The sequence below is a fragment of the Gavia stellata genome, chromosome 4 (genome assembly GCF_030936135.1).
Source record: "Gavia stellata isolate bGavSte3 chromosome 4, bGavSte3.hap2, whole genome shotgun sequence".
NCBI classification, from domain to species: Eukaryota; Metazoa; Chordata; class Aves; order Gaviiformes; family Gaviidae; genus Gavia; species Gavia stellata.
In genome coordinates, this window is record NC_082597.1 from 4,148,318 (window position 1) to 4,162,066 (window position 13,749).

General features: G+C 39.2%; 1 protein-coding gene across 1 annotated transcript in view; it reads right to left on the bottom strand.

Annotated features, from left to right (window-relative positions):
* MKLN1 (muskelin 1) overlaps positions 1 to 13,749 on the bottom strand; it is a 98,343-nt gene that overhangs the window by 24,798 nt on the left and 59,796 nt on the right. Inside the window, exons 10-12 of the mRNA XM_059816184.1 lie at positions 6,251 to 6,463; positions 4,211 to 4,432; positions 2,280 to 2,409 (exon numbers count right to left, since the gene is read on the bottom strand). Coding sequence (XP_059672167.1) covers positions 2,280 to 2,409; positions 4,211 to 4,432; positions 6,251 to 6,463 — 565 coding nt within the window. The remainder of the gene's footprint in view (positions 1 to 2,279; positions 2,410 to 4,210; positions 4,433 to 6,250; positions 6,464 to 13,749) is intronic.

Consider the following 13,749-nt stretch of genomic DNA (forward strand, 5'->3'; position numbering starts at 1 on the left):
CAATATCCTCTCAAACACATCACCTATACCAGGAGCTGGTTCCAGGATCAACATCAAAAGCACAACTAAGAGCAAAGAAACACTAAACGGCATAAATATCTCATCCAGAAGATGACAGCAGCAAAACCAACAAACCATTACCGTAGTTTTCTAGCATTCCAACAACTCCATATTACTGATAGTCCTTAACTATCCATTTTACTACTTTTTTTTTTTAAATCTCCTCACTAACGGAAATTTTAAACAAATGCACAATTAAGTTCTTTTAGAAAGGGTAAAAATCAAAATAGCTCAACTAAGAATAGAACTGAATGCCACATGCGAGCCAGGAACTAAATGCAATCATGGGACTTTATAGGAACATTTAGGTCAGGCATCCTCAACTTGACTCATCACACCGAGCAGCTTAAAACTTCACAGCGACCAGTCAGGGAATCACTTTGTTAATACAGATCAAAATGGTGTATCAGTACCTAACAAGAGAACAATAAAGACTTGCTTTTTTGGGTGAAAATAGTGCTGTCAGCATTTGCTGTCTGAATGTAACAAGCATTTTGTTCTCTTCCTGTTAAAATGCAAATAATCCTAGCATTTCCTTTCAAAAGCAAGGGAAATGTTCAAATCTGTTTGTTTACTTTCTACACATAGGAGAACAGTAAACTGAAAATCTACTTGTGAATTATTTCCAATGAGTCATTTTCTTACAAAGTCTACTATTCACCACTTCAGGGCCCACGGGAATGGGGAGGAGGGCTAAATATTATAGTCTCATTTGCTTAACCGAACCTTGCAGTTAATGTACTTGCTGAGAAGCAGAGCTCAGTGTCTTCTCCAGCCACAAGACATCTTTAAAGCAAGTTAAGTTAAAGTAAGTTAAAGTTAAGTATCTTTAAATTTGAAGTAGACACATGCGTCAGCTTAAAGCCACGCGTTTTAAAGCTTCTGGCTACAAAGAAATTAGTTTTCAAAAAAGCAAAATGGCAGAATGCTAGCAGTTTCACAGGAAAAAAAATCAATTCTTTAAAAGCTCTAAGGACAACAAACAGTGCGTGGGTGTGTGTAGAGCAGCATCAGGCAACATGCAGGCACCTTAATAAAGGAGATCGTCAACAATACAAGCTGGTTCTTTCTTGGAAGCACTCAAGTAAATAAATGACTCCAGAGAATAAGAGCTTGGGTACTCTTATCCTTCATTAGCATAACTAAATTAATGAGCAAACAATAACTCATAACCATCAATAATTCACTTCAAAACTTCAGCAAAATTACTTGCTAAAAATGAAGCCTGATCAAAATAAGGAGGGCAGCCTAAATTCAAGATAAATTAGCTTCCTAGGATTTTGGTAACTGAAAGAGGAGAAAACAAGATCAGGACTAAATATACAAACATGAGAAATATTCATAACTTCTCTCCTATAGTAGCACACACTGCAACACAAATTTCCACTTCTGAGCTGTATGCTGAAAATCAGGATATTTGCAACACAGGAAAATGATGTATTTATACATGCAGAAATCTTTCTTGGAAAAAAAAGAACATTCTTCCCTGTGTCATTTGAGGAGAAGAGGTACAAAATCAGTTCTTTATGGTTGTGTTACAATGCCTTTTGGGTGTTTTTAAAGGTTGCTGGTATACAGAACTATGCCTGGTGTATACAGCTCCAGTGGTACGAACCAAACAGGACTGAAGCCTTGCTCCTTCCTCCCACTTTTTTTTGCCCCTCCCTGATCATTTAGTACAAGAATAACAGGACAACAGGTCTCATCTTTCTAGACAGCTCCTGCCAGGCAACGTAACCTCTGTCCTACTCCAATTCTCTGTCTCTGAGCATCTTGCCTGCCTTTCTGCATCTCAAACCAAGCAGATTATTTCTATTTTATGGCATCTTTCACTTGGTGAAAACTAGGAAAAAAATTGCTTTCTCCTTTCCTGGTTTAAAGAAAAGTATTTTTTCAGTCTTTTTTTTTTGTCTTTGCTGGAGTGTCAAAGGAGATATTTTTAGTTCTTTTGCTGATTTTTTTTTTCTTTTGAGGGGCTATGTGGTTTCATGCATCAATTATTTGTGTTGTGCTGAAGTTGGTGAGTGTCAAATGACAGGAAGGACAAAAGAGCTGGCATAAGTTTAACCTATATACCGTGGAGTTTACTTGTGTACATAGGGCTAGTTAAGGATGCTAACCTGATACCACAGGACACTGAAGCTGGCCTTTCACCTACTTAACAATACATTTCTCATTTGTACCAACAGGAAGAAATGAATACGTAGTTATCCTCTTACCCATCCCTGAATCTTTCTTCGTGCCGTCTGATATGATATCCACGTGATCGCTGTCTACATCGTAACTGAAGAAGTCATTCAAGTAAGTCTTCGATCTCTGGCCACCAAATACATATAAGCAGCGATTTTTCTAGAATTGAAAAATACAAGCATGTCTTTACCAAGCTCAAGAAAGTATGTTGGCCAACTGTGACCATTAACAGAAACATTAATGAATCAAAGAGTAACAGATATGTTTCTTGTAAGTTTAAAATCATGTCTTAACTATCAGATCCAGCAGTCTTAATTTGGTAAGGATCTTTTACTGTCACCTCCACAAAGATTCACAGGAAACAATTAGGCAGAACAGTTCATTATTCTCAAACTCAGTAAAAACTTAAGAATTCTTGATTGGATTCTTGATCTTCTTGATTCTTGAATTCATGATTTCTCAGTTTCAAGAGCTAAACCATTAAGGGCTCACAGCTTCTCCACCCCAAAAAGCCTCTTATAAATGTAATTTTAAAGACTTCTTTTTCACGATCCATATGAGACCACAAACCTGGATCCAACAGTTTCAGCTCCAGAGTGACTAGGCAGATTTTACATAGTGAACTATTGTAGCCCTGCCTGATTAAGCTATAACTTCAGAACATTAGAACAGCAATTCATTTTTCAAGTTTAATATTAAAGAATTAACAGTCTCCACGTCTAAAACCCGTTAGATCATAACTTCACTGTTAAAAAAAAACCCACAAAAGACAGACTGTAAGAGAAACCATCCAGGTACCAACACATTTCTAAACTCAGAACAGGCAAATGGCAAGCAGCAAGCCAAGAATAACAGGTTTATTACTTCTTTCAAGTTTGCCAAGTGGAAAGTCCCTAAGAGGCAGATTATTTTTCTTTCAAATGGTTGAGAAAATGGCAAAGGACCTAAACTTCCATGACCTGTGCTTACAGAAACCTGTATTCTTAGGTTTACCACAGACATACACTTGAAAAAACCTCTCGTACCTGTGCAGAATTTTATGTGGCAATATGTTTTTGGCCAGATTTTAGAGAGCTATTCAAAACAAAAATGAAATTGAAAGCTCTGAAAGCACAGTATTCAGTATAAATATTCTTATCTTTCATTTGAAAGGGAAAGAGAAATAAACTCAATAAATTGTTCAAACTGGTCGGTTTTCAACTGATGGTATCACTACACACTTCAATGCCACAATATTAATTTTAATTCTCTTCCTCCCCACCCCCAAGTCAGAGTTTACTGTCAGGAAAACAGCCCACAGTTCCCATGTTCTCCACTTAAGCAAACATGTGGTTGATGAGCACAACTGGAAAAGCAATGGAAGGATGTCGGGTTTTTAATACCCAATACTAAATAAAGTGCTACACAGCCCCTCTTCACCCATCCATCAGGCTCTGGATGAAGTGCCCACAATGCCATCTGTGCCCAGCTGTTAACAGCTGCTCAATTCAACAAGCAGCAGCTGGGTGCTCAGCACAGAGGAATACAAGGCCTACGCATCTCAATACACACCCAGCAAGTCCCTGCACTAGCCAAGTGTACCATTCCAGTAATCACATCGGGTATTTACTAGACTAGAAGCTTCTAAACTCCTCTACCAACTATTAAAGAAAAACTCTTTAGATCAAATTGAACCGTGGCCTTTGGTTCTATTTACCATTATTCAATTAAAATCAACTATTTAAAATTCACCTTGCTTTTTACTTGAAATTTTATTCAGTTGAAGACATGAAAGCTCCAAGACTTGAATTAATACCACCTGCACTTACCAAAGAAGCATCAGAATGTCAGCGAACATAAAATCACATGAGACAACACACCACTTAGGAGATTAAGAGCATCAAGCTTGCAAGAAAAATCAAAACCAGATGTTCTCCTTCAAGTCAGGCATCATGAATCAAAGTATGGTGTGGATACTTACAGAATGGAACAACATACAGTGTCCTATTCGGGACTGGATATCTTCAGGTCCAGCATTACAGGAATCCTCTCTCAAAAGCTTCCATGTCTGACACTGGCAGTCAAAAGCAAACAATCCACTGAACTGCGGTTCACTGGCTCTGCTGTCATCAACGCTGCCGTTGCAGGTCAGAATTCTGCCTCCGAAGGTATATATCATGTGTTTTTCAGAATCCATACACATCTAAGAACGAAAGAAATAGTTTTAAGCCAGCACATTAAGACTTGAACATGCTGAGATTTAAGATCAAACATCCCTCCCCTGCAAATGATACCTAGTAAGACAGTACTCTGCACATCTCCTGAACCTCTAATGAACAGAAAAGAACACATGTCTTCACCATTGACAGGTATTCATCTCAGAAAACAGTCCTTTATTTAAAATGTGAGTCTAATTTTAACTTGCTTATTTAATAATAAGGAAAAAAGGCTACATGCACCCATCATCACGTAAAAAACTTGCCTCTAGCTGCTGGTTTTATGGAAAAACATTTTAGAGTTTTTTCCACCAGGATCCATAGCCAATTCTGTCAGAAAGTTAACAGAATATCACCTTTGACAATGGCTATGCAAGGGAAAAATTCAAAATAACTGCTGATTTACTGACCACCACTCAACCGATCCAAAACCAGCCTGCGATTTGTTACTCAGATTCCATCCCAAGCATGTATTTACTGTTACCCCCATTACTTCAACACAAAGTAGGGGAATAAACTGGCCAAGGAATTTCGATGAGACTGCAGCAGAAATATGTCTATCCCCAAAACCTGAATTGAGGTTATGGCACACAAGAGACACACGGCAGTACAAATCAGACAAAACTCCCTGACTCCAGATGATGTTTTCAGACACAGTGTAATGCAAAGGGTTGCAAAACAACAGGGGAAAAAAAAAAAACAGACAAGATTACAGTAAGATAGAGATGCTACTCAGCAAAGCCTACACTAAACACTTCCAGTGCAGCACATTTTTGTGAAGGTTAAACAAAAACAGCTATCGCAGTAGGTACTGAGGGAGAGAAGAAAAAGAGCTGCAGAATGATAAAGAATTCAGGGAGGACATTCTTTCCTAAGAGACAGCAGGGGTAAAAAGAAACAATTTCAGAAGCAGGCAAACAAGGTACCCAGAGTAGCCTTGCCAGCTGACAATTTACTTGTGCCTTTTCCCCAACACCTGGGACATTGGTATTCGTTATTAATAGAACAGAAAGACTGATTGGCTTTTGTTCTGCAGACAACACGTATCTTTAATTTTCAGTGTCAGCAGAAACATATTGTGCTGGCAAACAGCAGCTTTGGTTACAAAACAGCTAGTACCAATAAAAGCAGTTCTTGGGCTGCTTTAAAAATGAGTACTGATGTACCGTTTCTTGGTCATGCTTTATAAAACCAATTAAGAACAAAATACCTTTTTCAAGTACACAAAAGCCATTAAACACGTAAGTAAAACAAGTATTCAGTTTGAACACACGGACAGGTGCAGCTTTTTAAAAAATGCAGCTCTTTTAAGAAAGCCACTCCTCTAAGGTGTTTCAATGTGTACAAAGCAAACGCATGCTACAAATTTTGAAAGATAACTAGTTTTGAAAGAATTCTGATCCTCTTGGCCTCATTTCTGCGGCTTGCTTATAGTATTCTTCTGAAGGTATCATACACAGCTTTGCAAGTTGATCCCCAATGCCCTCTGAGTAGGCAGATCTGCAAACGCAGCTCAGCAAGACTGACTAAAACCAGATGAACTGTGCTTTGAGCTTTAATAAAACACGTCTTAATAAAATGAATTAGTTTGCAAAGGTTTTTGAGTCTTCTGACTCGTTTGATTAGAATACCAGTAGTCAGAAGCATTAGACAACAACGCTATAAGAATTTAACTGAGTGCAAATCACAGCCTTTCTCATCACTGCTATGTTACCTGGTACAGAACTTCTAAATCGCAGGAGGCTACGGCCAAAATTGATTTGCAAACACTGCAAACTTGCACTAAGAGTATCAGTGTAGCTGACCTGATGATCAAACACCAGCTTTGGACCTCCATCCGCTGCAGTGTCTTCACTTAGCAACATCCATGTGTTCGTGTCAATGTCATAGCGATAGAAGTCACTTTTCAGAGATTTGCTGTTCCTCACGGAGGAATCCAGATAGCGTCCCAGCGTGTAGATCTGCCTTCGCTGAATGTCAATGCACATCTTGTGACAAGATCTGGCACTCGGACCACTCTAATAAAGAAAACGACCACAAAAATAAAGCGAATAATAGATTTAATATTGCTCCAGGTAGGTCACTGCACACTCACTAAGGGCAAATAAATACTATCACCAACTGGAAATCTGTTGAGAATTCAAGAAAATCTGCTTGTAATCAGATAAATACAGGATTAATATATAAGTATCTATATAACAGGACATTTCCCAACTTCTTTGTCCTTTAGAATGACACCAGCAAAAACCTTAACACATTTTTTACAACAAACTTATGACTTGAAGCCTTTTCCTTAGAAAACAGACTGTTTCCTCCAGAAGTGATTCTCAGAGGCGTGTGAAAGCTACTTGATCTTTTAAAATAACAGAAGTTGATGCACATGAGAGGTAAATTAAGATGTCACAGCCTATAAATAACTACATAGGAAGAAGATTAAGAAGTGCTCTATTACAAGAGCCTCTGCTTTATTAATAGGCTGTTTTCTAACAGATCATAACCAGACACTCCCACAAGCAATCATAACGTGTAATAGGTCTTTGAAGGTAACAAAAGCACTCCCTGTCCTTCACAAATAGATACGGCCATTCCAGCCTCCAACGACACGAAAGTTTCCCACGGTAAGCAAAACTGCCGTGAGTTACGATCTTCAAAAGAAAAAGAGGGCCCCTGTCAAATTGTTATGTTCTTATCCATCCAGGAGCGCTAAACTTAAATCACAGAGTAATTTATTCAATGACATCACGACAATGCTGCAGTGCTGGGCAGTATCCCTTCTGCTACCCAAATGTAATTTCTAGAGTCTTTGTACACTCATCTTGAAGCCTGAGAGTGATATTCTCGTACTCCAAAATACTAGAAATCAAGATGTGCAAAGCCTTATTTGCAAAAGATCAGACAAAAATTAAAAACTGGCATCATGCTTATAGATAAATTATACAGTTTATTTGGCCTTAGTTTGTATAATTTTGGCACTTTATAAATGAGGATGCAGAACAAGGCTGGCTAGCTAACTCTGAGAGGCTGGAAACCAACATGAAAACTGCTAAGATTTCAAGAGACAAAAGAAGGTAAGATGTACAGAAGACTGATGTATGAAAGGAAAAAAAAACCTATTCAAATCCATTGAAAAATAAAGATTACACAATGAGGTTAAAGATGTAGCAAATCACCATTTATTAGAAGACTTACAGTTGAAGAAAAGTAGTCATGCCACACCAAATAATCAGCACAATATTTGCTCCATGTGCTACCAAATACTGCCTTTACAGAAAACAAATCTTCATAATTGTACCATTTCATGTAAAAAATTATACTGAAATTACTACTGAAACTTAAAATACACTGATGGAATACATTTCACTAAGTTAAATAAAATATGAAAGGAAACATTACAACTCTGTAGTCAAAACTTTACTACTCATGTTATAGAATTCAATTTCTTGATTAAAGAACAGTTACAGGAAACTGTTTACAGTAACTCAAATGACAATCTGAAGAGGTGAAATGAGTTGGTCATATTTCGTAAATATGAAGCATTATGTCAGCAATGATTACAGCTTTGAGGATTAGTTACTTCATGGTAATTAAGATAATTTTCTTCTCTAAAAAAATACTGATGGAAGCAAAACATTAGCACAAAATCCCAAAATGCAGCAAAAATTCATTCATTGATCTTGGTCATATGGAAGAAGCTGACAGAGAAGACAGTGACATACTTCACCTTGTTCCTAGAAAATACAAATCAGTATCTTCCAGAGGACCCTGTTCCAAACACACGGGGTAGTTTCTTTGCATGAAAAGTACCAATTTGAGTATTCACAAAGGTTGTTCCTGATTCATAATAAAGTAACCCCAGTAGACAAAAATCCATCTCTAGATATGTAACTGAGACACTTAAGGATGCGCCATTGATCCCCTGCCAAAGAGCACATATTTGCCTTGGCACAGCTGTCATTTAATTGAAACATTAAGACCTACCTGTGCTTTCTGACTCTCCCACCTCTTTGCCAGGTCATTGAAGTTTTTTAATTGAACCTGCTGATTTAAGTATCTTGCCCCACTCCCTCACCTCTATATGCTCTATGGGCTAAAGTAAATCCTACCAAATTTGCTCGAATAATGTCTTTGGCACTTGCAAGAATAAATGTCCAATTTAGCAATTTCCAGACCTGCCTTGCCATGAAGAGCTGCATCGTCAACTGAAATTTGTTTGAGTACAGACATGAGGCTGAGACACTTGGCACCTACAATATCAGTTTCAAGCCATAGGCATCAACAGCACAGTTGCTACACTGGCTAAATACACAACATGCAAATTTCAACTCCTAAGACTATGTTAAAACAAGAAAAGAATTCAGGAAAAAAAGATCTTTCTTGAATGATGTACTGGTCATGTCTCACACAGTAACATCTGCCTTTTTGAAGAGCTATTAAAGGTTTTACGTTTGAGCATTTCATCTATACAGGCACAGAAACTTCATCTCAAGTTCACTTAAGAACTTCAACTCCACCAACTTGCAGAGCCTGCCATAACATGAATTATCTCTTGTAATAAAGAAAACTTCATCCACTTCATAAGCTTTTCTCAAAGAAAACTGGAGTTATTTCTGCATATCACTTACAAGATTACATGGAATCTGCCAAAAGTTTCCAATTCAGTCTACATGTTTACCCATATGAGTAAATAACTCCAGTGATACACATTGGTTTGACATTTGAGGGAGAAGAGGGGAAAGGCCTAAATCTATGTTCAGTTGAGAGCTCCTCAGTTTGACTATGGAAGTCCTTGTAGTATGTCTATACCTCAAAGGAGGACACAAAGTCCATTTACAAAGACAGAAATGGGCAGAGACTGAAAATGAATAAAACACTTCAAGGCACACGTGGTTAAGTGAATCAAGAGCCCGTGGGCAGCTGCAAATGTTCATCCAAAGACGTGTACTTCATGCAGTCACAATAGCAAGCCTGTTGTTCAGACAAAGAACACAGTGCCAGGACTTGTCATGGAGAAAGTGACCCACCATATTCAAATGGGAAAGAGTTTGTTGATTCCAGAAGCATTCAAAGAACCCGACCTCTTATAAGCAAGAAGTGAGAAAAATTGACCATAATAGACATGACTCTTTAACCTATGGTTGAAGAGATGAGGTGTGCTTAGAAAGCAGGAGAACAAGCTTTTTCTCCTCCTGTCAGGATGTAGGCTGGTTGACAATCCATGAGTTCACATGCATGGATCTCACTAGAGATCTCTATACCCTTACTCAAACCTGGGCCTTATCACCAAAGATAAACTGCAGACACACAAAACTGTCTTCAGAGTTGTTAGCACGTGGGATCTGCATTTTTGCACTGACTGACTGATTTAGTAGAGATATTCCTTCCTAAACAGAGTGCATTTTAGTTAAAAACAGACTCCAGTAAGTCACATCCAGCAACAGCGCCCAAACTATCTGAACAAACACCGGCTTTGGGGACTCTTTCCAATTCTCATCAGGAGGCTCCTGGCACGCACGTTGCAGAAACCACACGTGAAAGAAGCTTGTGACTAGGCTAAGTTCTTATTCAGATGGCAAGCAATGTGTTACGCTGCTTTGGCCAGTCCCTCCACTTATGCCAAGGCTGCGGTGGCAATAGTAAAGCATTAGCATATCACATTTCTAACCTACAGGACACCAAACAATACCAAAGATTACTAAGCACGGGCACTGTTCGGTTTCTGTGGAACTCAGTAAGTGCCCACACGGAGCTAAGACTAACCTGAACAAAATGGCACTCTGCCACCCAGCACCAGTGTACAATTAGCACAGCATAATAACGGCTAAGACAGATTAAACAGCATGTGCCATGGCCCCATTTTGAAGTGCTACAAAATACCAAGCTTCTGTGCCCTACTCTACTATCCTTCCTCAAACACGTTGGTCTCGATGCAACTCCTCCGGTCTCTAAAATACAAATAAATGCCCTGACGAGAGTGGGATGGTAGGGAAAGGAAGAGAGTATGTATAGGTAGGAGTACCTAAGACAGACTTTCAATCCTTTAAGTGCCCAGAAGCAACCAAGGCCAAATAGGATTTTTTGGTTTCGTCAGTGCTACACGAAATTCAATTGTGCAATGCCAAGTGAATACACAGTATACTTTATGAAAAGCCTTCTCAACATGCTAAGCCACTTTATAAAATCTAATTAGAGCTTTCTTCATTTAACTTGCAAATGCTGAAAGCAATTATCCCACTTAAGGGCTAACTTACAAAACGTTTTCAAAAAGCAACACAACAGCACAGAGAGACAACACTGCCTCCTTAGAATAATTGATTTGTTCCTACACAGGAGAGAAAGGATTGGGACTCAACTCCTTAGGGTAGGGTCTGCTCAAATAACTATTTATACCAGCATCGCATGCATCATCTTAGCAACAGCATCCTGGCATGCTCCGCTAAGGCACAAACATGATAGCTTTCATTTTTTGTTTTGTTTTTAAGTGTCCTGTGAACCCGCTTTAATGCGAACAGGACTGCAGGAAGGCGGTTCCACTCCCCATCCCACCCTACAAACAAAATCTGGGGGAGCTTGGCTTCTTTTGGTTATCATAACCTTTTGCAAATAAAGGGTTTTCAGTTGCGAGAAAATCTGTTTTATTCAGACTGATCCAGATGAAAAACCTCAGGAGCAAGCCTGGACCCTGTTCAAGAGTCAGGGAAATAAAAACAAAGAACAGCTGACTAATTCTCCCTTCTTGGTGCTGTAAAAGACTGAATGGAATGTGAACACTGCCTCCAGTATAAAGTTCAAAAATAAGCATCATGAGGTAAATGCTCTTGTCCTAAAGCAAACTAGGACGAGGACATAAAAAGACACAAACAACCTACTTAGTTTCCAGTTCTGAGCGCAGGCTGTCATGCAACAAATAGTCCCTCCTGCCTACACACAACTGCAGAGATTAATTGCTCTCATTTCCCAGTTTCAGAGTATAATTCATTTCCTCCTCCACCCCACAAAAAAAGGGAAAGTTCTCTACAATCTTGAAAATGAAAGGAAATGCATATTATTCTTGGCATTCATTCAAGTCTATACGCTTTTAAAGATTAGAGCTTGTTTGTGCTTCATCAACACCAGTTTTCCGCTTACACGTACTCCCAAAATGTTTCATCTAAGCTGTAGCTCGAAACAATTTGCTTTACTCTAGATGAGTACTAAATTCAGCAAGAGAAACAACTACAGACATACACAAAATAAAACACTTTCTTCCCATACAAAGTTGCTCGCAGAAGGCATTTTAAGTTTCTCATAACCTAGGGTACCAGAAACCTAATGAAAGAATGGAATCTATTGTTTTTTACGGTAGCATAGGGCATTTGACTTGCCCATCAGCCCAAAACAGAAAGCAAAGTGAGTGGAAGCTGATGTATTGCTTCTAACCCCACACGATCACCTACCACGTGCCAGGAGCACCAAGTCACGAGAGGGAGCAGGGTCTTGCACGTTCAGTCACACAGCAGGAGCATCATGACAGCACTCATGGCCAGAGCAGCCCAGCAGAAGCACACGGCTAGGGGTGTGCACCGTCTATAAGGGTTTCTTAAGCATGCAAGACCCTCCCATAAACAGCATATCCCAATCAGTGCTACATATGTCATCTGATGTCCAAGACTTGACGGCTCTAGCACTAGACTTAAAAACCTTTGAATAGCACACAGGGTAGACAAAGCAAAGGATTAAACTGGGATCTTAAATGTTTCTAGGAGCACAAGATGGAAGTCTAGCTCCAAAAACCATATTCGGGATGCTGAACGTACACTCCATTCGTTCAATTACTCTGCAGGTTTGCCTTAAGTAAAAGCTTAAAGCAGCATATGAAGCTAACAGTTACACTAGGTCAGCAGCCACATTTCCACTCTAAGATATTCTTGCCACTATTTATGGAATATAACAGATATTCCAATTTACTTTTACAGCTGCTGTACCAGCTATAGAGAATACTCTTTGAGAGTATGCAAGATAAATATGTTCTGCCACTAAATATTTTGGGAAGCCTATAAAATAGATCAGAACCTGGCTAAGAATCATGACGCTTAAAGCTCCCCAGGACCAGTACTGGAAAGCCATGGGTCTACACAATTTTTCCACAGAAAACAGTTAAATGTCTTATGACAAATATAAGGTTTGGATATCAAAAAGTTTCTGACAAGTATATGCAAATAACTGACAAGAAGTCGAGCCATAGCTAAGACAAGGAAGATACCCTTCGGTCAGGCCCTTGACATAGTATTTGAGCTATGGGTAATCTGCTTACAAGTACCCTCCTATAGTAATGCAACTAAATAGATTTAGTTGCAAAGTCCTTTCTGGGCGTCTGATTCAGACATGATGGAGCAGATTAAAGTCAGAGGCAGCTTTCAGCACACCGTTTTGATTCATCTCCAAGGTGGGAAAACAAAAAAAAAAAACCACACAGGATGAAGCTTTTTTTTTTCCTTCCTAAAAGCATGCACACGTTTGGGATAGTCCTAATTTCTCAGTGTTGATACTTCACAGCCTCAAGCTGAGCCTTCCACAAAGAGACTTTTCCTGCTTAGACTAGAAGTACAAAAAATAAATGGCCTGGTGTTCTATTTTTGAAAGATGGTTCAATGAGCTTTTAAGTCAAACGATTAAGCTCAGAGATCATACTACATGATCCTTGTGATAGCAGCAGACTGGATTTGATTACCCATGAGGGGCCCATCCCTTCCTGTCCTATCTAAGACTTTACTCAGTCTGTTTACTCCGTCCTTAAGGGATCAGTGCAGGTTCATCACAGCACAGACGAGCAGAGACTCAGTGCAGCACATGAACACTGCTATGAAAACAAATAGATCCTTGATGTCCAATTCCCATGAGCTTACCTGTTAAAAATTAGTCTCCCAGCAGGCCTGCTCGCAGAAACGACTAAATCCAGAGTGTTTTCATAAAGGAATGAACTAGCACATGATCTGTTGGCTTCTCGTGAACCCTGATTAACGCACCTCTAAAGAAATAAAGCGTGCCCTATGAATTGACTTGTGAACTTTCCAAAGCACCGATATTCTGCTTTTGATAGCTGTGTTGCACGAGTTTACCTACAGTGCAGAAGCAATTTTGGCAACCCATGCCTGCATTACTGCCAGTGCAGGTAGCTGCATTCCTGGGTCATTTCTGAGCTATGTGTTCTCACTTGGCTTGCTCTCACACCAAGGTACCATCAAGGCCTTCCAGCAATGCACAACACCATGGATCTCATGTTGCAGTAAACCAAGGCATCCTCTGATCAAGAGAATTTCTAGGCAAG